At 49.1% G+C, this 21,222-nt stretch overlaps 10 protein-coding genes across 10 annotated transcripts; 2 read left to right on the top strand and 8 right to left on the bottom strand.

Annotated features, from left to right (window-relative positions):
- Positions 1-37: 37 nt before the first annotated feature.
- On the bottom strand, positions 38-2,473 carry TrAtP1_002342 (uncharacterized protein). Its single transcript, XM_014085454.2, has 5 exons — positions 1,755-2,473; positions 1,278-1,702; positions 583-1,225; positions 404-525; positions 38-333 (listed from the first exon to the last, which is right to left on the bottom strand). Exons 1-5 carry the CDS (start codon positions 2,227-2,229, stop codon positions 166-168), a joined length of 1,833 nt encoding a protein of 610 aa, XP_013940929.2. The 5' UTR covers positions 2,230-2,473; the 3' UTR covers positions 38-165.
- A 457-nt stretch (positions 2,474-2,930) lies between these two features.
- On the bottom strand, positions 2,931-3,370 carry TrAtP1_002341 (uncharacterized protein; the record flags this gene model as incomplete). The annotated part of the gene is made up of 2 exons (XM_066111431.1): positions 2,931-2,995; positions 3,103-3,370. 2 exons carry the CDS (start codon positions 3,368-3,370, stop codon positions 2,931-2,933), a joined length of 333 nt encoding a protein of 110 aa, XP_065967505.1.
- Positions 3,371-4,981: 1,611 nt separating this feature from the next.
- Positions 4,982-5,521, top strand: TrAtP1_002340 (uncharacterized protein; the record flags this gene model as incomplete). The annotated part of the gene is made up of 1 exon (XM_014085455.1): positions 4,982-5,521. One exon carries the CDS (start codon positions 4,982-4,984, stop codon positions 5,519-5,521), a length of 540 nt encoding a protein of 179 aa, XP_013940930.1.
- A 1,849-nt stretch (positions 5,522-7,370) lies between these two features.
- On the bottom strand, positions 7,371-7,724 carry TrAtP1_002339 (uncharacterized protein; the record flags this gene model as incomplete). The annotated part of the gene is made up of 2 exons (XM_014085456.2): positions 7,371-7,621; positions 7,673-7,724. The coding sequence occupies 2 exons, from the start codon at positions 7,722-7,724 to the stop codon at positions 7,371-7,373; spliced, it is 303 nt and encodes a 100-aa protein (XP_013940931.1).
- A 1,119-nt stretch (positions 7,725-8,843) lies between these two features.
- Positions 8,844-10,088, bottom strand: TrAtP1_002338 (uncharacterized protein; the record flags this gene model as incomplete). Its single annotated transcript, XM_014085197.2, has 2 exons — positions 8,844-9,143; positions 9,214-10,088. The coding sequence occupies 2 exons, from the start codon at positions 10,086-10,088 to the stop codon at positions 9,032-9,034; spliced, it is 987 nt and encodes a 328-aa protein (XP_013940672.1). The 3' UTR covers positions 8,844-9,031.
- Positions 10,089-10,561: 473 nt separating this feature from the next.
- Positions 10,562-13,252, top strand: TrAtP1_002337 (uncharacterized protein). The gene is made up of 5 exons (XM_066111430.1): positions 10,562-10,803; positions 10,870-11,528; positions 11,595-11,626; positions 11,690-13,012; positions 13,081-13,252. The coding sequence occupies exons 1-5, from the start codon at positions 10,730-10,732 to the stop codon at positions 13,183-13,185; spliced, it is 2,193 nt and encodes a 730-aa protein (XP_065967504.1). The 5' UTR covers positions 10,562-10,729; the 3' UTR covers positions 13,186-13,252.
- Positions 13,253-13,976: 724 nt separating this feature from the next.
- On the bottom strand, positions 13,977-14,873 carry TrAtP1_002336 (uncharacterized protein; the record flags this gene model as incomplete). Its single annotated transcript, XM_066111429.1, has 2 exons — positions 13,977-14,069; positions 14,496-14,873. 2 exons carry the CDS (start codon positions 14,871-14,873, stop codon positions 13,977-13,979), a joined length of 471 nt encoding a protein of 156 aa, XP_065967503.1.
- A 175-nt stretch (positions 14,874-15,048) lies between these two features.
- TrAtP1_002335 (uncharacterized protein) lies at positions 15,049-17,105 on the bottom strand (the record flags this gene model as incomplete). The annotated part of the gene is made up of 4 exons (XM_014085457.2): positions 15,049-15,590; positions 15,665-16,433; positions 16,500-16,801; positions 16,994-17,105. 4 exons carry the CDS (start codon positions 17,103-17,105, stop codon positions 15,049-15,051), a joined length of 1,725 nt encoding a protein of 574 aa, XP_013940932.2.
- Positions 17,106-17,125: 20 nt separating this feature from the next.
- TrAtP1_002334 (uncharacterized protein) lies at positions 17,126-17,576 on the bottom strand (the record flags this gene model as incomplete). The annotated part of the gene is made up of 3 exons (XM_066111428.1): positions 17,126-17,258; positions 17,328-17,436; positions 17,564-17,576. 3 exons carry the CDS (start codon positions 17,574-17,576, stop codon positions 17,126-17,128), a joined length of 255 nt encoding a protein of 84 aa, XP_065967502.1.
- Positions 17,577-19,104: 1,528 nt separating this feature from the next.
- Positions 19,105-20,980, bottom strand: TrAtP1_002333 (uncharacterized protein). Its single transcript, XM_014085458.2, has one exon. The coding sequence runs from the start codon at positions 20,891-20,893 to the stop codon at positions 19,235-19,237; it is 1,659 nt and encodes a 552-aa protein (XP_013940933.2). The 5' UTR covers positions 20,894-20,980; the 3' UTR covers positions 19,105-19,234.
- Positions 20,981-21,222: the final 242 nt, after the last annotated feature.

The following is a 21,222-nucleotide window of genomic DNA, read 5'->3' as shown; positions in this document are numbered from 1 at the left end:
TCGTACATGCTCTGAACGTGAATGGACTTGCAACCGTGACCTGTATTGCGTTACTCTAGTCGATTACCGCTTTGATGACTACTTATCGGGAATATGATTACAATGTCCATATTACTAGTCAGGTGTAGCAAGAGATAATTGGAATGCCTGACCCGTCTATCTGTATCATTTCTGACAAAGTTGTCCATCTTGACGGACTTCCCATCTCTCGTTGCCCACGCACGGCGAGCACCAAAACACATCCGTTGGGTCGACCTCGCGCTTGATTTGCAGCAATCTTGCGTAGTTGCTGCCCCAAAAGGTCTGTTGATAATCCTTTTCAAACGGAAAAGCCTGTGAATAAGTGTTAGTTTCTCTATTGTCATAGGAAACAAAAAGGACAGAATAGGAGATGTGTGCTTGCCTCGTTTATGTATGCACCGCCTCCGGGCGTCAGATCGCGCAGAGGCTGAAAGTTCTTCTCCAAAAGTCCTTTTGCTCTCTCCTCGTCGGTGCTGTTGAATGGTGCAAAGGACTCGCCATTCACTAATAGCATGGTCAGCAAATGAAGTGTCATCGGTCAAGCGTGATGCAGCAACTCACAGGCGTGAACATAGGCGGTTCTCCAGGCAGAATTGACAGCATTGCTGCCTCCTCTCGGTGTTGCCTCCTGAACACCTTTGCCAGCTACCATGTAAGCGGCCATTGAGCTTGTGCTTCCAGAGGACAGTACTTCCTGGAGCGCATTTTTGAGCGTTTCCGAATCACCCGTTAACGCCTTTCCATCCAGAAGTCGAGAAACAAGGTATGTGCTTCCTCCTGCCGGGTTCATGTCGTAATTCTTGTCAAACCAACCCAGAAACGAATCGAATTGCTCAAGGATGGTGTAGAATTGGACTTTGTTGGGCCAACGCTGTTGAATAGTCTCGTTGATTGGATTGAAGGCCTTGGTGATGACGTCGTTGCTCTCAATATCCTGTAAAATGCACTTTCCCACAAGCCCAGCAATGCGGTCTGGGAGACCCGGCTCCTGAATGGGGTTTGCCATGTCCGTGGTAATGATGTTGTAACCAGAGATACCTTGGCCCATCAGGCTTGGCATTTGGGAAACGATGTAGGTGAGGAGGTCGGGAACAAAGGACTCTTTGGGATCTGTAACGATTGCGAGAATCACATCCGTGACCTTTGGACTGGGATATGCCTTGAGCGTGGCAGATGTTATGATGCCAAACGTTGAGCCGCCTCCCTAGATTTTGACGTTAGCAATAGACCTTCTTCCCGCAATTGTCTGCACTTACGCCTCGCATGGCCCAAAACAAGTCTGGGTTCTGGTCCTCGTTGGCCGTCAAGATGTCTCCACCAGGCGTGACTATCTCCATCTCCCATACATTATCTGCAGCCAGGCCATATCTCGGTGCAAGGATCGAATGCCCACCGCCTGTAATGTAGCCTCCAATGCCCACGCTCTTGGAGCCTCCACCGACAATGGTCTGGTTCTGCTTATCTGCGGCGGAGTAGACGTTGTACATTTGTGCACCTCCGCCAACAGTATAGGAGTCGCCAGAGATAATTCTTCCAGAGCCGCTGAGCTTGAACTGGCCCTGGTTGTAGGTGATATGGTTGAGATGGTGGGTCCATAGAGAGAGCGATCCGGGCGAGTTGGAGCGGCCCATGTAGTCGTGACCGGTATTCTTGACGTTGAGGCGGACGTTGTACTTGCGGGCTGGTTGACAATCGAGTTAGCTAATGCGAACACGAGGCACGCGGAATCATACCAAAATCAATGCCAGTCTTGACGTATTCAGCAGATGATGCATTCACCACGTAGGCGGGATATCCGGCAGAGGAACACGTTGTGTTCATCTCCGGCAAGCAGGTATAGTTGTCGTATTGATCCCATATGACAGAAACTGGATTCTCGGTGTGAAACTCGTACGTCTTCCATTCTTCAGCGACGACTGCACAAAGGCTCGCATCGTAAGTAGGCTGGTCTGGGTGGCAGACAGCCCCGGGAGGAGAAGGCTGGAGGAGTCGCCCATCGAGTGTCTGATTGAGAACTGCCCAAGTGCTGGCAGAGAGCCAAGAAGCTGTGCCTGGATACGCCTTGCAGGTGTCGGTTTCGGCTTCAGAAGGAAGAGTGTGAGCTCCGCCGACCATGCCAGACAGAGCAAACAGCAGTTGATAACTGAGGGCCAGCATTTGAACGATGACTACACACCACTTGAGCTTGTCGAAAGCATATGCTGGCATGTAGGAAAGGGGTATCCGTAGGGCGACGGACGCGCTCGAATTTATAGCTGCCTGCAATCAACTGGAACCGCCATACAAGGGGATGCTCGACGTCAAAGTGTCGGTATGGAGATGCAGAAAGCTGAACAGCTTCGTCCAGGAAACGATGGATCCGGCAGGAATTGGCGGGATCGTCTCAAAGCCGCGGGGACTGCTTTGATCGCATAAACGGCGGCTGGCCAACTGCCGTCGAGCTGGCTGGGACCGTGGCAGTGGCAGTGGCGATGTGCTGGGCCAATCAGCAGAGGCCGGATCGCTCGCAAAAGAAAGGATTCGGGTGGCTTTTGCACTAGACGCCAGATTTGGCAAAACGTCGCGAGAATGACAATGGTTAGAATGTGGGTATCTGCTTGGCTGTGGCTGTGGCTGCATCGATTGCGTGGCCATGTACGAAGCTCTTTTGAAACCTCGATGATAGACATGCGATAGGGCATATCAAGCATCAACCCCTCTGTTGATAAAAAACAGCCAATAGGGCAGATGGTCTGTATGCAAGCATGACATCAGCAAGGGCAGTCCGTTGTCGAGTATCGCGAGAGACTCGGGTACACGATCCGCCAAGAGATTAGGAGCTGAGAGGCCAAAATTGGACCTGATGGAGCTGATAATTCTTTGGCAGGCACAGCAGGCTGCTGATTCCAGCACTACCGTGATGGGCTCTACTATCTTGTCGGTAACGTAGCATTGGTTCCGTTCCTCATCACGCCTGTCTCTGACCCAAATGATTCTGAAATAGTTCGACTCGAGTCAGTGCAAGTTATATGACCAGAATCATAATCGGAGGCATATACATGAAGAGCAAAAAAAAAAAAAAAAAAAAAAAAGGCAACTTACCCGTAATTAGAAGAAGGATGAATTTCTTGACTGTATCAGCAAAGACACAGCCAAGCCTAAAAGTAAAATATATTCGACAAATCGCCAGGCAGCCAAACATGATCAGGTAGAGTTCGGGAAGTCGAGATGACATTAATGTCTCGACTCGAAACCCTTCGAATTGGATGTGAATGAGAAAGACCAGGAATCGAAGAATTTGGGTATACAGTTGACGAAGATATTCAAAAGTAGCGCGGAGGAAATCCATGGCTTCAAGTGCGAAAGACATCTTGGCGGGTGCTGGTACTGATATTGATAGCTTGAAAGAAGAGAAGAGAGCAAGAGGTAATAATAGTTATAATCACAAATGTGCGAGATTACTGTAGATGATTTTATATCAATATTCGTGCGTATAAATAGGCAGTAGAGATATGTCCACGTACGCCGGAGCAGTAAATTGGCTCAACCCGGATGCGTATTTAAGTTTTCAAAATATGTACTGGGCGTGGCGCCAATTTCGAGGAAATCGCGCATTCAAAGTACATTACCTTGGAAAGATAATGGAAAGTAGTAAAAGCAGTATCGTAGGATAGATGGAAGTACAAGGGACGTGGTGTGTCTGATTCGCAACAACATGACGACAAGACTGCAATCGCACAGGGTACCTCTTTGGATAGGCGGCGCAAGTATGACATTTACAGTAAAAAGATTGTTGCTATACCGTCTACTTTCGTTACCAAGATACATTGGAACTACAAATATTTGTTACACTTTCTTTTGCAGCACACATGCCAACGTCGCCTCTCCGAAATGTACCTGCCCTCTATTGGTTCAGATTAGACCAGTTGCTGCCGCCGAGATCCATATTCAGTCCCTCCAACTGCGCTGCATCCATCATAATATTACTAATTGAACAAACTCTATCTAAACTTAGTCTCTAGTTCCCTGGCCAACCTCACATTAAAGTAGCCTGGTTCAACTTACCTAGTCAAGCCCTTCTGTGCCATCAATCATCTGCGACATTGCCCCTGCAAACGGGAAGACATCATCGGGAGAATTATTCACGATCGGCTCGGATATCGAATAGGTGTTCTCCTATAGTGGTCGCCCTCTGGGGCTACTAGAGGCGCCAGCTGGTCAGCCATCGTGAGTGCCTGAAAAAATCTGCAAAGCAATCGAACAAGTGTATAATGGAGGTTGGCTAACCGGTGGGGAGTTTACTAGAGGCCCCAAACATCTTGGCCGCGCAGGCACTGTAACAGAGTTTGTCAAAAATGGAAAGGATACGGCAACAATCGAGATCGAGCTGCACAAATGGCCTCAAGATTGGACCAACTTTGTTATTCGAGTCCAGATTCGCCGAGAGCAGAATATCCAAAAGGCTTAGATGGACAGTATATATGGGAATGATCCGTCGTGTCGTCTGTTGGACAACGGAATTGGGGTGCTAGGTAACTTGTCCTAATGTTTTCTTGGCGTGAAGGTGGTTCAGATGGGTAGCGTCCGTCAAGATGGCCTGTTGTTGCGGGATACAGAAACTGTTTGGAGGGAGATTTGTTCCCAAAATACCCTAAGGATAATGGCTTCGCTAACAGACTACTGGAGTCATCATCCTTCCTGCCTTTGAGAAGCTCGCGCGCATCTTCAACGTCTGAGCGTCTGTCCCTATGGAAGCAACGCTAAGAGAGGAAAGTCAATATCCCTGGTGGGGAAAGATGATGTAGCCATCAGGTTGGAAAACGTATCTCAAATGAAATATTTGGGAATGGCTATAGACAATTACAAGCCCAATCTCACATACATCCCAACGGATGTACCATATCAATGGAACGAACAAGCGGCTCAACAACCTCAACCTACTGATGCTTAAACGATCAGAAGAAATGAGAAGAAGGAAGAAATGGAGAGATTGAAGAAAAAACTCAAAGACCGAGCTAAGAAAGAAAGACTGCAAGTAGGCTTGCCAGCCGAACAGAAGAAATGTCCGTGGTACATAAATTCAACTTTCGACTCTGACGATGAATCGGAAGAAGATGAAGGCGAAAATGACGGACATTCATCCATTCAGAAACGAGAACAAACACCAAAGAAGCCAACCAAGCCTCCGGAAGACAAGCCCCCGGAAGACAAGCAGAACAAACGTTTGGACACGATGGACGAGAATAAACAAGCAAAAACTACTCCTGAGTCGGGCACCACACCAGAAAGACAGAATTCCACTCATCCACTGGGATACGTCATGGAACACGGATATGACAGTGAGAAATGGAAAAGGTCTGACTTTTTAAGACAACTAGGGGAGCTGGCTTGCGAACCTTGGGATGTTCATTATACCAGCCGGTGTTTCAAAGCTTCCAAGGACTTTTCCACACCCAACGGCTCTAATTGCAGCGAGATGGCAATAAAGAAGAAGCGCGCCAAGAAAGAGGCCCCCAAATGAGACGAGGAGAGCAAGAAGAAACAGCATGAGACATCAACCGACCCCAACGCAATCGCAAACCCATCTTGGACAGCGACGACACACACGCATGTACACGGCAATGCTGCACATTGTTTCGCGGACTTCAAGGCCAGCCAACCCAAAAACGAGCCCAACAAGTCAGCTTGAAGCAACTCATCGCCAGCAACCCCATCGCTGGAACAACAGATGAAATAGGCTAAACAAGACATCAAGAAGCTGGAGGAGCGACTGAGGGCACAAAACGAGTCCCACAAGGCGTACTAAGAGACCATTACAAAAATCTGAAAGGACATTGAGTATCTTGACAACAGCATCACATCCCTCAAATCAACCGTGGTCATCACAAACATGCAACTAGGTATGTACGATGGGATGATGGAGGCACTTTCAGTAGGCACCGCGGCATTGGAGAACCAGAGACAGCACCGACCAAGTTTACACAAAAAAAAAAAAAAATTTGAAGCTAGACGGTCGTACCCTGAGGGACTTCAAGGTCACAATGACCTGCGTGTACTTCTATCGTCGGAATAAGCTTCTTCTTGCAAAGGCGAGTCAACCCAGGAGAATTCTTCGTCCTGAGACTCAAGGTCGTCTTGAAGTTTGGATTCAAATTCGTCCTCAGCTTCAACATCGGATTCGTAGCGACCGCAGTTGTCAAACGTTCATCAGATCAAAACAGAACAACAACGCAGGTAACGCGGGGCTCATACCTCGCTCAAGTTGGTTGAACTCCCTGGGAAACAGAGGGAGGCCACTCTCTCAATCGGGATTCCGAATTAGCCGGTTCCACAAGTGGCCTTGCGGTCGAAGCACGGTTAGTGAGGGTGTTTTTGTTGTTGCTCGTCAGTGAACGCTGCTGTTTCATCTTAACTTGGTTGTTGGATGTACTAAAGCTCCCAGTTTAGCAATGCTTAACATCCAGCCAACTTTCTTCACCGACCATGCGGATATACCATTTTTACCCAGCCACCGGTTTATATCTGAACTATCGCAGACTTCGTGATATCTCCTCCAAGCCCTTGGGGCATAACAAACGGAACGACACTGCGTTGGCTATGGGGATAGTTTGCCAACCAAGGTCACCTAACCTCAACGCTATATACTCTCCATACAAGTCAAAGGATCTCCTTCTTCCTGGAGACGCTGAGCAGATGTCCCCACCAGGACTAATCGACACGACAGCAAAGCAAAGGTTCTGGCCAAAGAAATTGACGCAACTTTGAGGTTGCGAGAGGTCTAACAATATCTGAGAAAGCAAAGAAGGGAAATAGACAGGGAATTGTTGCGCTTGGTATGCTGGCTGCAAGCAATCCGTCGATTCTTCTTCTCATTACAAGTTCTAGATAATCTCCAAAAATACGGATGTACACCAAAAATAAAAGACCAAAGTAGCAATTCCAAATAATTTTGACTACGCCTCAACGCCTCGCAAGCCAGTGACACTCCAACTTGCCACTCATCCCTCGAAATAGCTAAACTATCCGCAATGTCGACCACTGACCCCACGCTGTTGGAGAGAGCGAATAAAACCAGCTCTAAAGGACGACACCGGGAGGAAAGACCTCGATGAGAACTAAACATATCCCCAGGGATACACCAGTGTGGATCGAAGAAACCTGAACACGGGTTTCCATTTGAGATAATCGGGGAGTTCTAACTGAGAACGCAGGTCGTTTACTTTCTCAATAGATAGGTAACTTGGAAAGCCTACTTCTCATGTATTATATCGCGCATCTCAGTAGGGATAGCTTCTGCCTTCTATCTGGCCATAGCTGCTTAATGAGATGGATGTGCTGGAATTTGATCGCTTAAGGGTAGGCGGCCTTTGTTAAGTAAGTATTTCTTCCATTTGCGGCGGGATGTATGCGAATGGCCACGTCCCTTCGTTTATCCAAAAAGCGATGGGGTTAATTGCTGTATCGGGATTATCACGAGGCTCGTGGCGACCAAGGATGTCTTCGAGTCGTTGTCGCTTACGGGCCCTTAATTCTTCATAGGCCGCCAGATTGATGGACCGTTTTGTCCCACGAGTTTTAGGCTCATCATCGTTAGGCGTCTGCGAGCCCTGAGGCCGCGGGTCTATTTATCGTCAGCGAAGGCATCACCGGGCGCCTACTGAACCAAAGCTACCTCCTGTGGAAGCGCGCTCCATGCTGGCCAACTGCGCCCGAGTGCGCGCCATTTATTGCGAGGGAAACCGGAATCCTGCGGCGGGTGATGATTGGGCCATGCTGCTACATGATGTGATGATGTTGGCTCTCGGTGTTGACTGTAGACTGGAAACAGTGGGATGGAATGAAACGGCATGTCACAAGACCCACCCGCGTTGCTTTGAGCCAATCGATAAGCTCCCATCCAAGATACAGTCCGTGGCAGAAAGTGTTAACACCCTGTCAGGTTGCTTTTGTTTTTTGCGCTAGCTTAATTAGGTAAAAGTATTAACGCCGCTTTATTTCCGCATTTGCTCACTATATTTATAGCACTAGGACTGCTATATTACAGTGAAGCAAGCGCTGTAGCTTAGCGGCCTATGCGCTATAATATAGTTACTAAATTATTTCTTTTAAAGCGGCATAAAAAGGTTATACCTAATTTAGCTAGGGCCAATAGTCACGACCTGGCAGGGTGTTAACACTTTCTGCCTCCCACTGTAGGTAGGTATCTAATCTGCTATTTGGGTTTACAATTTCACCTACTTTGTCCATGCAATCTAGGTTATCTATCAAGTTTTGATATTTACACTTTCAATCTGCATCGTCTAGTCTGGGTCATATATCTTATTAGTAGCTGCAGCCTTACGTCATCTTTCCTCCCAAGTATGGCGTACAACGTCAACCATGAAGACGTTGAACTTTGGAGGCCGGCCAAGCCTATAATTAGCGGAACACCACGACCGCAATAATTTAACAAGCTCATGACGCTGTCTTCAGCTATGTTGTATTTACTACAATGATATACTACTTGTGGTATTATTTCTTGCAGGGCAAACTTCCTTCACTGCGCTGCCATTGCAAACTTCAGCCGCAACGCCATCATGGCCTTTTATTCAAGATGAGCATGAGCCTATTACTACCCGCATACGATGGGTTTTCACCATTTCTAGTGGCAGAGCGCACTATTACTCGCTATAGTTATAGTGGTTGCGGGTGCTAATGCGCTGGCGATTATAGCGCAACACCATGCATGGCACTTGCTTTCATCAGATAAAATGCGTGCACCTCATCGATAGGTAGGTATTTAGTCATATAAATGGATTGTTTAAAATTGTTCCAACTTCAAATGTATGGTTACAAAAATCAAATTCAGAAAGACAACTGAGATACCGTAGAATATATCTAAATTAATCAATGATAAGTAGCGACAGGCATCCATCCATCCAGCTTCACCATTGTAAAGCGTGAAAATATGTGGATTTCAACCATAATCCTTCCTGAACTGTAATATTCGTAGAACTGGCGAGAAAAATGTCGATTCGATCACGACACACGTTCAAAGACTAGACGTCACTCCTGGAGCAATGGCCTCGAGCTTGCCCACAAGCTCTTCAAAGAATTTCCTCTGTACTTTCTGGCCCCACTGGTTGGTAACATGCTTTGCCGGGCTAAATAGACACACGACTGGTTAATACGAGAACACCGTAGAAAATGCATATAATGAAGATCAGAGCTTACACTTGTACATGACAGTTTGACAGGTATTGGCCGTTGCTCGTTTCATCAGAGAGCAGGCCATGCACCAAAGCGCGGCTTCCCTCTTCTGTAGACCGAGCCATAATCTTTTCAGCCACGTTGTAGCCAAATGACTCCATCTCCTTGCCCAGATCGGACTTGCACCAGCTTGGATTCGGCGAGTTGATGATGAATTTGCCCTTGTTGGACGACTTGGCTCTCTCGGCGATCTCGCGGGTCGCATAGAGCACAAGAAGCTTCGACAGAGGATATCTCCCGCTCATGAGCGCTTGCTTTGAGTCATTGAGTCGATCAAAGATTACCGGCGCATCGAGCTCGGCCAGAGGAGCGGCCATGTGCAGCGCGCTGTTGACAATCACAAACCGGCATGCAAAACCAGTCTGCTGCTCGGATCTGCGCATTGCCGGGAGGAGGAGGAAGAAGAGGAGAAACGTGTTGACGACGTTGACATTGAGAGTCTTTTCATTGCCTTCGCTGAGGGTGAATTGCGTAGTCATGAGGCCTGCGTTGGCCAACACACCATCTAATCGAGGCAGCTGAGAAGCCCGCTCGGCGAATGCTTTGACCGAGTCCTGGCTGTCCATGTCGATTGGCCAGATTTCAATGGTAGAATCTGGCTTGCCTGTGGATTTGAGAATCTCCTTCTTGGCTGCTTCGCCTTTCGAAACGGTTCTGACGGCCATGATGATTTTGCCGACGCCAAGACGGGACAGATGGCGAGTAGACTCGAGGCCGAGGCCCGTGTTTGAGCCGGTGACGATGATGGTTTGGTTCGAAAGGTCGGTTGTCGTGCTGGGAACGGGGAGCGTGACGAACAGTCGACCGTAGATGACGGATGCAAAGGCGTGACCAGACATGGTTGATTATTTGCAGGTTAACAAATTGCTTAGTGGTATCGTGACGGGTGGCAGATGGTTGCTTGAAAGAAGCCAGAGACGCGAGTTTGGGCTTTTGTTTTCGGCATTTTGACGGTCCTGGCTGTCTTTTTATTTGAAAATTGCCTGCTGTCAGTCGATGTGATTACGCGTTTCGACTTCATGTCGCACGCCTCCTGACTTGGCAAATCCCTTCGCTTTTACAGACTTCGCTTTTACCATGACCGAAGCCTCAAAGGCAGCAGCTAGCGGAAGCGGCTATCATGTACATATTATGGAACGCGGGGATAATATCTCCGCCGCCAATCTCTCTAGCTGGAGAGCCTAGTCCATTCACGGTAAACAGATGATGGAATGATTGGCCTCGGAGTCTTTGGCCGGTGGATCTGGCGTCGGATCCAAGCGGCAATGATAACTCCGCCAGTCCCACCATCGTCATCTTCAACTGCTAACCATGGACGGCACGGCTACTCTGCAGTTACACACCTCTACCGCTCAAGTTTCTTGTTTCTTGTATCGGTAGGTTGTCGACCTGCAATTCCAAGCCTTGTTTGTCTGTCTGTCTGCCTGCTTCTGTTGGCCCATCTATCTGTCTTCGTCAGTCCAAATATCCATCAGTCTCGATGGATTCTAGCTCTAGAAAAGTCGAGAAGCGCAATCGGGCCCCGGTCTCTTGCGAGCCATGTCGGCTCCGAAAGTAAGTGCACGTGCTAAACAGGAGTATAAATGCCCAACTGTGCTTACCCATGTTACCCATCACCAGGCAAATGTGCAGCCGCGGCCAGCCCTGCGAAGGATGCGTCAAGCGAGGCCAGGCAGCCTCATGTCGCTATGCTCCCAACGCCATTCGGAACAAGCCTCGCGCGCAAAAGGTGAATATACAGGAGCGGTTGGATAAGCTGGAAAGCCTGCTATCTTCGATGGTGTCGACAGCATCTCCTCCTGCGCCTGTTGACTTTGGAGCTGCCCTTGGAGCTGGGCATCACGGAAAATCTGCCGCCGGCTCCGGCTCCGGCTCCAGTACGAGCAAAGTGTCGACCTCATACGAAAAGTATGAGTTGTCCGTCATGTCAACTTCAATGTCAATGTCAGCACAAAACAGTCAAGAAGATCCCATCCTGCCCCCTGAGCTACCTCATCGCCACGAATCTGGCGACGGCCAAGTCGTCTACGTAGATCCCAGCCACTGGATGGCCATTCTGGACGAGATCAAAGAGGTTCGAGAGCATCTGTCGGCGTCTGATCACCCCTTGCTGCAGGAACAATCACAGCACAAGAGCCACCCACCGGAAGAAGAAGTCAGCTTTTTGTATGGCGCATCACCGGCTACTAATATGGAAGACATCTTGACCGATCTGCCGCCAAGGCAAACATGCGACTCTCTCATTTCTCAGTATTTCAATTCACAGTTTATGGCTTCAGGTAGGTGGCTGAGCCTTCAATACCTCTCTCTGCATCTTTTTTTTACTCACGTGTGCAACTTGGTAGGAATTTTGCATCCGGCAAAGTTTCAAAAAGAAGTAAGTCGCGTTCTTCGTCCCAACAAGCCCATCGCCCAAAGCTGACTATCATGGTAACTCTAGTATGAGAAGTTCTGGGAATCTCCCACAGAGGCCCCGCCGCTTTGGATTGGGCTGCTATTCTCCGTTTTGAGCATCACGACAGCGCTTCGCCTCATGTCCACTCCATCTGAACCAGATACCACGACGCCAACTCTCCATACCTTACGACGAAGAGCTATTGAGTGCCTAAAGCTGGGGAAATTTGCCACTGCGAATGCGTATTCCCTAGAGATCCTTTTCATCCACATGCAATGCAGCTTCTTGGTGCATCAAAAGCTCACTTCCGACCATTGGTTTGAAATGGGTACTTTGATCCGCCTCGCCTTCAGAATGGGCTACCATCACGACCCAGAGAACTTGCCGGGAATTTCCGTCTTTGACGGGGAGATGCGACGTCGCCTCTGGCAAAACCTAGTTCAGGTGGATGCACTGATGTCTTTTCAGATGGGACTCCCTAGCATGATTCCCACCGAATTCTGCGACACCAAAGTGCCCAGAAACTTGCAGTTCTCTGATCTCTATTTAGGAATGGGCTCGCTGCCTGACGGGCGACCACTATATGAAAACACACCCATCCGATATCCTATTGCAAAAGCCGGCATCATGGTTGTGTTTAAAAAGATTGTTGCCCATTCTCTTTCTGGATCGCTTCCCGTTTATGACAACACAATCGTGCTGGATAACGAAATGAGGGAGGCGTACAGTGTTCTGCCAAATGTCTTGAAAGCGAGAGATGTTAGCCGGTCATTCATGGACCCATCGAGTACAATCTTTGAGCGATGTACGTTGGAGATGCTCAAGCTGAAAGGCCTCATTGTCCTCCATCGACGCTTCATCACCTCTGAATCGGACAGTCACAGAGTAGAGCACTCGAGGCGTGCCTGTGTTGAAGCGGCCCTCGATATTTTAGCTCGTCAGGCAGATATACACCAAGCATCGCAGCCCGGAGGCCGCCTCTACGACGATCGATGGATGATGTCTTCGCTCACCGTGCATGACTTTCTTCTTGCCGCCATGGTACTTTGTTTGCATCTTTCAGTTTCCCTCCGGAGAACATCACGTCCCTCTACGGCTAGTAGAAGCGATGGGGATTTGGCCAAAAGAGAACATCGGGCGTTGATAACGTCACAAAAAATCTGGGCATCTGATGGCTCAAACTCTCCCGAGACGCGAATCGCGGCTTTGGCGCTCGATCTGATGGTGCAAAAGGTTGCAGAGAACGATCCTAGCCATATTCGCCGACCCCCGGCAAAGGAGCCTGTCCCTATCAATCCTCCTGAAGACCTTTTTCCGTTTGCAGGGACAATGTCGCAAATGATTGATGGCACGGAGGGACTTGACTGGGTAAGTTGATAAAACCAGCCTACTTTGATGTGAGCTTGGCCAAAGAACTAGAGGCTAACTAGAGACAGAATTTATTAGATCAGTATTTCCAGAACAATACGATGGACGCAGCGCAGTTGGAGGGGTTGAACATGGATCTTGGCGGAAGCAACTGGTTTGATCTGAACCAATAGATGGGCATACATGAATACAATAGTGTTTTATACAAGACTCTAGTTCAGAGTACAATGGGGTTTCTGCTACAGATATTGACTAAAATATACTTCGTACAAGTAGCCGTTTGTCCCTTGAACTAATTCAACCTCCGTTCTAAATCAAGCCTCTTCGGCATGGTGAAGTCTGCGGCCCATCTTGAAAACCAGTCTCGTCCCTCCCGTTCCACTAACGTGTTTGTATATCCTGAGACTGTTCAAGCGATTTCCCACCGCGGAATTTGCGCATTCAGGCAGAACATGACGTATCTAACTTCGTCGGCGCTGCTGCTAGGAATCCGGACGATACACAATCAGTGTAGTTGCATTGAGCGAGGATGATAGGGGGTTGTCTGCGGGGGGGCTCGATGAAGTTGAGGGTAGATTTCATAGGTGGAAGCCGTAGTGGCAGCCGCCGTGATAGAGGGGGGGCTATTTGCTGTTGAGTGCAGAAAGACGGCACGGTGGTATCTTGGTGGATGCCGCCCATATGAGCCTTTTGATTATTCTGCTCTCGGCGAAACTAAACTGAACTCGAATAACAAAGTTGGTCCGATCCTGACGCCGTTTGTGTAGCTCGATCTCGATCATTGCCATATCCTTTCCATTCTTAACAAACTCCTTTACAGTGCCCGCGCGACCAAGATGTTTGACTAGCTGGGACCTCTAGTAAATCCCCCACCGGTCAGCCAATCCCCAATATACACTTGTCCGATTGCCTTGCACGATAGTGATGGCTGACCAGCTGGGGCCTCTAGTAGACCCCCCGCCAGTCAGCCATCGTCACAGCAGCTCGATCGTATGAACTGCCAAGTGCCATCGATTTGGTATGTACCTCTTATCGAGGTGATGACGGGCTGCGGACACTTCATCAGATTAGTATTCCCGTCTTTGCGGCTCAGCAGGAGATTTAAAAAACTTACCAGGGTGTCCGTAGCTCCAGGGTAGCTCCAGGGTAGGCGCCAAAAAAAAAAAAAAAAAAAGAAAGTAAAAAAAAAAAAAGGCTAAAAAAAAAAAAGAAAAAAAAAAGAAATAGAAAAAAGAAATAGAAAAAAGAAAAAGAAAAAACAAAGAAAAAAATAGAAAAAAAAAATTAGAAAAAAAATTAGAAAAAAAAATTAGAAAAAAAATTAGAAAAAAAAATTAGAAAAAAAAATTAGAAAAAAAAAATAGAAAAAAAATAGAAAAAAACTAAAGGTGCAGCCTTTAACAGGCCGTAACATAATCAGGGAGACTCTGAAATTCGTTATTGGATGATAACGCTTGCTGCTGCTTTCGTTGCTCAATCCAACGCTCCTTGATCTGGAGTAGCTCGGCCTGGCGTTGTTCGAACGGCGTTGCTCAAACTGGCGTTGCTCAAACTGGCGTTGTTCGAACTGGCGTTGCTTGAACTGGCGTTGCTCAATCCAACGCTCCTTGATCTGGAGTAGCTCAGCCTGGCGTTGTTCGAACTGGCGTTGCTCGAACTGGCGTTGCTTGCTGCTGCTTTCGTTGCTCATCCGACGCTCCCTGATCTGGAGTAGCTCGGCCTGGCGTTGCTCGATCTGGCTCTGAATCTTTTGATATTCGCGGTTAAAGAGCTCTTTATACTCGTCATCCAGTGCCTGGCACTCGCGCTCAAAAAGCTCGTCACGCTCGCGCTTCAGCCTCTGGACTAGTTTCTTATACATCTTGTCACAACTGCGGCCGATTTCCCTTCGCTCCTCGCTCCTCCGCTCGCACTCGCTGCGCACATACTCCTGGTATCGGCGCTCGTCGTCTTCGCTGTCGAATCTCTTGCGGCTGGCTGTTGACACATGTTTTTTGGTTCCTTAAGGACCTCCCCTGTTCTCCAGCTGCGTTTGTTTATGCAGCGCCCGTTGACACAGCGCCCTCCAACTTGTAGCCCTTGAACTGGCGTGCAGGAACTTTCCTGTCAAAGAGGAGGTCCAGCTCTTCATAGGTGCGGCCCATAGTCTCAGGCACGCGAAAGTATGACCAGACGAGGCAAAGAAGTGCAAGGCCGCCAAAGAAGAAGCCCAGCTTGCCCTGCAGATTGGCTTGTTCCGGGTTGATCATGTATGGGATAGCCACAGTCATGACGATGCCCAAGACTCCTTGAGCGGCAGTAGCGGCAGCGATGGTTTTTGAACGGACACGGGTGGCTGAACATTCTCCAAGCAAGACGAAACAGACAGGGCCAATGGAGATGTCGTAGAAAAAGTTCCAGATGAGCATGAGTGAAGATTCTGCCCAAATAGCACCAGAGGGCCGGCCAGGAATGCAATCAAGAATACCAATGATGAACTGGAGAATGACGAGCCATGCCAAACCCGTGACGAAAAGTGTTCGTCGGCCGAATTTGATCAAAAGAACCCAAGAGACGAGAGTTCCAACGAATCCAACAGCTGCAAAATATTGGTTAGCAAGAGAAACGCCGGCACTAATGCATCATGGTCACTACAATGAGATGAGGACTTACCCAAGAACCCAACGGACATATCAAAAGCTTTGTCAGTGGCCAAGCCAGCCTGCTGGAAGAAAAAGGTGCCATAGTTGATGAGGTAGATGCCGCTGAGGACTTGCGTGCAGTAAACACCCATTGAGATTTCAGTACGGCGCCAGTTGTCGCCCTTGAAGATGTCCACATATGTGCTGCCGGCCTCAAGCTCTTGCTCCAGCCGATCTGTTTCGACGATGAAGGCCAGGGTTGCCTGGACATTGACCTTGGGAGATGCCAGCCTTGTCAGAGACTTTGTAGCATCCTCTAGGCGGTTCTTGCGGACGAGCCACCAAGGGCTTTCAGGGATGAATGCAACGCCAGGAAGAATGACGAGAATCCAAAACCACTGGAGGAGAAAAGGGATTTTGTAGGCCCAATGGTTGTTCAGCTTGGAAGTACCAGCGGTGACGCCGTTTCCGAGAAGCTGGCCAATGACAAAACAAAGGTTGACAAAGGACGTGAGGTGGCCGCGAAGTGCGGTGGGACAGACTTCAGAGGCATAAGCCGGGGCAATGACGACAAACATGCCCAACACAAGGCCAGCCAAAAGCTCTCCAGCGAGAAGAACACTGAGAGTTTTGGAAAAGAATTGGATAAAGACAATGCCAGCAGTGAGAATAACGCAGGCTGCAAAGGTGAGCTTTCGCCCAAAGTAGTCCATGGGATAGGCAGCAAAAATGGCACCAACAACCTGGCCGACGGGGTTGCCCATGGAGAGAGCAGTCTGCCAAGAAGCTTGAATTACCCACTGCATAGAAAATTTATTAGCTTTGTTTCGGTAAATAGGCAATGAATGGGATGCAAATAGACTTACATCTCCTTTGTACAAGTGTCCAAAGTCGCGAGCGAATTGAGGCGTTGAGTAGAGGTTTCCGATGAGCTGAGGATCAAAAGCCAGCATGATGACGCCGATGGATACGAAACCCGACCACGCAATTGCCTTGGGATACAATCTCAACGCCTCAGTGAAAGTGAGCTCGTGCTCGGCACGAATCGCCTCGATGGCTTCGGCGGCAGCTCCATCGTGCTTCAAATCGTGAATGGAGTCTCGTGCAGTCTCCTCTCGCTTGAGGTCGGCTGCCATTGCGGCGATAATGACTGGGCCAAGCGGAGTCGCTTTTTGTGGTGTTGGGTATTAGGTGAAACCAAAGAGAGAAGAAGGAAAGAAGAAAAGAGGAAAGAAGAAAAGAGGAAAGAAAAGGGTATCAAAGAGGGGAAAACGGGTGTGCTGGCTATCTTGTCACAGACTGGAATTGGAACACCGATAAGAGAGACGTGGACCGAGGAACGGTAATCAGCTTTGAATACCCAAGACAGCACAGCAGCCTTCGCGGAGCACCACAAACCAGGTCAAGACAACGACGAGGATATATAGATAGGAAGGTGCTGAATGTGAGCCTGCAAAGGAGTGGAGCGTCATGGCCCGTCAAGCCCTCTGCTCTAAAGCCCTGGATGCCATGCTTGCGGCGCCTTTTGGCCCGATGTAACGAGATTAGCACTAGCATTGGGGCGGGAGAGGCTTGTGGAGGAGGAGCCAGCGATGCCACAGTACGAGAGTCGGTCCATGGTGTTCCTGTGGACGAGTCGTTATCAGCACGAATGAACCACTTGGCTGATCGGTCTACAGGAAAGGATCACATACCTTGCGGCTCTCCCCTGCCTAGTGGTTGCAGAGAGCAGGCTTGTCCCGTTGGCGGTGCGAGACAGTGCATGGCTGACGAGTCTAAAGATTGCCAGGGTGGCACAACGCGCTGCAAGCACCCGTTAGCATCGTGAAAAGTTGAATGTTCCACCTATCAGGGGCTGCGGGCACACTGACCAGGGGTCTCGCGCCGCTGAGGAGGCTAGGGAAGCTTAAAAACAAACAATTAAGCTCACCAATTGCAGACATCTCCAAGCAGGCGGAGAGGCAACGTGATGTTGCAGCTGACCAGGGGCCAAGAGACGTGTGTGTGCCTGCTGCTATGCTGCCAGTTGCCAGTAGGCCGTTTCGAGCATGAAACAACACAGCTGCGACACGCCGAGTTGCGGAGGAGCCTGTTCTGAACCAAACGATTAGCGCACTGGAGATGGTGAGGAAAAGATGGAGGTGGTGGAGAACAAGAAGAGGCGAATACACGCACTGACTCAACTGTGGGCGTGCGGGGGTGGATAACTCCAGCTGCCCTCAACGCCACAAATGCTCCATGGAGATGAGAGATGCGAAGGGTGGGTGGTAGAGAGGTGGGAGTGAATATGGATGATGGAGAGAGAAAGAAGAAAAGAAGAGAAGAGCAGAACGGATGGACAGCTGTAGAGATAGGGCTGCGGTCCGGAGAACCCCCCGCCCCTACTTCACTCGGACTTTGCTCCCTCTCCTGCTCAGGCAACCGCCTTGTCCGTTTGTTTCTGACGTATCCGATCATATGGGCTGATTTTCCAGGCACAATCGGACGGCAAGAGCAACAAACAGGCGAATGAACTCTTTGCATCGTCATGAATCTTTCCCAGACCGCAGACGGAGGTCATCTCGAGCGGCAAGTACTCTCAGTCAACTGCCCCGGGCCTTGCCTAGATGAGCATTTAGCTGACCGCCGTCCCCGCATTTTTGATTCTAGATTCGCCAATTCTTGTTCGAATGGCAGCACCAAGGGCCAAGCAGATACGAGGTAGTGATACGGATTGGCAGGAGAGTGGGGGCGCCAGACTCGGATTCGTGTCAACGTTGCACCTCTGGATTCGCTAAATGTGGCGATTGCCTTTATACCAGGAACCGTGAGATGATCCACTTTGTAGATACAGAGAGGGCATGTTTGAGATACGCGGAAATATTGGAGGAGGAAGTTGATCGTTTTGCTGTGACGTCCGTTGGCATCTCTATTTTGACGCGATGGATCCATTGTGCGGTGGCTACCTACACAATAGTTATGCATGCAGCTGAGGGACGGCGTAGTCAATTCAAGCTTTGTGACGTTTCTTGGTTCTGGGGTAGCTACATGTACCTTGTGCTACTCGCCTGTCGGTTGTCGCCAGCCGAGCTCCGATCGTGATGGATTAATCTGGCGGCGTGGAGATGTGCACGAGGTAACTGTAACGAGCAGCTCATATTGTAGTATTGAGAGGGCAATTTAGCTAAATTCCGTTCTAGTCCAACAAATTCTAAAAATATATTGCTATTGATGTCAAGGATGAGAGATTTTGATGTTTCTATTAGTAGCTTGCCGGGTAGGTGTAACCAAGTTTTCTTGGTAGAAATGGTCAACCACCATCTGCGAATCAATGATGCTGCACCATAGAGGAGGACATTTCGGGATTGAAAAGGCTCAGCGGTATAGATTATGAAACAACGGCACGCTAATAGTTGTTGTTGGTATACAAGATGAAGCATAAATGTAACGTGATGGAGATTCACAGAAACTTCCCGCCAAAGGGATGTACAGCACAGAGGAGAATACGAACATTCATGGCGTTATTTACTCTAAAGAACCACACGTATGATGATTTTGATATTTATTCACATAGAATCTTGTAGCGATTGATGTTGCATCAGCCACTGTTCCATGCTCGCAATCACAATCTGGACAGCCCTCTGCTGGCCAAGATTGGAGCAATTTCCTCTGCCACAGCCAACAGCTTCTCATCCTCAAACCTCTGCCCGATCAGCTGCACTGCCAGCGGCAAACCGTGAAACGTTTCAGCGTCGTAGAGCTTTTGAATCGAGGCGTCTAGCTCACTGAGGTAATCTTCTGGTGGTACAACCGCAGTATCAATCCTTCTGTCGACCGTTTCGTTTAAAGGTATCGAAATGCTTGACCAATCGATCATGTTGAATATACTCGTCAATCCAAGCCAGACAAACTTGTCAAAAGGCAGAGCAGTGTGAGGCGCAGTGACAAACAAAATAGCGTCTAGCTTTTTACCGTCGTCGACGGTCCACATTCTCTTCATTTGTATTGCCAGGCGGGCGACTTGATAGTTCTTTTCATGTAGATGTTCGATGGAAAACTCTGGGGGTACCGACTTTGGCGTGATTAACTCTGTTGCTTTGACAATTTCAGTGTGTGGCTCCGACTCCAAGAGCTTGCGCAAATACGAAAAATCCAACACCTCGGCTAGTTGTTGTCCCAGACGCGATGCTTTTTGAAACGGTGGCGGAGCGAGCTCGACAACTTCATAGCCGGCTCTTTTGAGTCGATCGTAAGCGAGACGTAGGCCCCGTGCAACAGGTGGATGGAAATGCAAATCGTCTACCTTGAGCCACACACCAATTCGGGGCTTGCTGGGACACGAAAACCCCATCCATGGGTGCGGGTATATAAAAGGGCTACTATCCCATGGCTTTGCGTCCGACACCACTTTGGCTGCCAGCCTTGCGTCTCTTACCGATCTCGCCAGGAAGCCACTCACCATGGGCGAAATAAGCGCTGTTATGCCAAAGACGCCCTTTCCAATGATTCTCTGGCCGTCAATCGGTATCCTGTAAGCACTGGGCTTGTATCCAACAACGCCGCATGCGGCAGCCGGAATCCGAACGCTTCCGCCTCCATCCGATCCCAGGCCCAAGGCAGAGCCTCCCATAGCAATCAACGCGCCCTCACCGCCAGAAGATCCTCCGGCCGTAAATTCAGCGTTGTATGGATTAATGGTGCGTCCAAAGACAATCGAGTCCGTGTCTGCAGTAAGCACCGTCTGTGGAACTGTTGTTTTGGCGATGATGACGCAGCCAGCGTCGAGAAGAATCTGGACTGCCTGGCTTGTCGTTTTGGCCGGTCGGAAACACAGGCTTGCCGTACCAATAGAGCTGTCGTAGCCCTTGATGTGAAACATGTCTTTTATGCTGATTGGCAGGCCATGGAGAGGCCCAACAGGCTGCTTTCCGCGTCTCTGGTACTCGGCATCCAGCCATTTTGCGCGGTCAATGGCCTCTGAAAACATGATTTCAGTGAGACAATTCGTCAGTTGCTGTGCGACGGCAGCTCTCTTGCAGAATGCCCGAACGATATCTTCAGCGGTAACTTTTCCGGAACATAGCTGGGAGAGCAAGTCGGTAGCATCATGAGTCGGGTCGGTGAGGGCCAAGTCGCGTTCTGTGAGGATTCCGCAGCGAGGGAGAAAGTCTATCGGCCTGCCAATCTCAGACGTTGGAGATATTCGCCATTCGGCAGGTATTTTGGAGTCGCGTTCAGCGCGCTTTCGGCGAGCAATATCTTGCCAGGGAGCTTGTGACATGATGGTATTGGAATATTTCTTTTCTTTTCTTTATGTGTCTCTTTGAATAGCGCTGGAATGATGTGAAGAATCGAAACCCGATGGTGGTTTCTAGGGCAGAATCGGCCGAAAGTAAGATTATAGGCGCACCGATGGACAGTAGTCGCTCGAGCGCCTAAACCCAGTCAGCATTGGCGTTTAGTCATAATCGAGCATATTCTGTAGTTTTCATCGGCGTTCATTAAAGACAGAATAAATTTACCGTTGACTGTAGCTTATTTCCATCTGGCCTGGCCAGCTATGGCCTCTTGAAATGCCGTTCAATCGGTAAATCGTATCGCGCCGTTGTC

Source organism: Trichoderma atroviride, chromosome 1, assembly GCF_020647795.1.
Source record: "Trichoderma atroviride chromosome 1, complete sequence".
Classification (NCBI taxonomy): domain Eukaryota; kingdom Fungi; phylum Ascomycota; class Sordariomycetes; order Hypocreales; family Hypocreaceae; genus Trichoderma; species Trichoderma atroviride.
This window is presented reverse-complemented; position numbering and strand designations above follow the sequence as displayed.

Excerpts from the sequence above, each read along its gene's own strand:
- TrAtP1_002342 (XM_014085454.2), bottom strand. The coding sequence starts at position 2,229 with ATGCCAGCATATGCTTTCGACAAGCTCAAGTGGTGTGTAGTCATCGTT. Across the intron at positions 1,703-1,754 it reads CAAGACTGGCATTGATTTTG|CCCGCAAGTACAACGTCCGC; the intron begins GTATGATTCCGC and ends ATTGTCAACCAG. Across the intron at positions 1,226-1,277 it reads TGTTTTGGGCCATGCGAGGC|GGAGGCGGCTCAACGTTTGG; the intron begins GTAAGTGCAGAC and ends GTCAAAATCTAG.
- TrAtP1_002337 (XM_066111430.1), top strand. The coding sequence starts at position 10,730 with ATGGATTCTAGCTCTAGAAAAGTCGAGAAGCGCAATCGGGCCCCGGTC. Across the intron at positions 11,529-11,594 it reads TTCACAGTTTATGGCTTCAG|GAATTTTGCATCCGGCAAAG; the intron begins GTAGGTGGCTGA and ends GCAACTTGGTAG. Across the intron at positions 11,627-11,689 it reads CGGCAAAGTTTCAAAAAGAA|TATGAGAAGTTCTGGGAATC; the intron begins GTAAGTCGCGTT and ends TGGTAACTCTAG.
- TrAtP1_002333 (XM_014085458.2), bottom strand. The coding sequence starts at position 20,893 with ATGTCACAAGCTCCCTGGCAAGATATTGCTCGCCGAAAGCGCGCTGAA.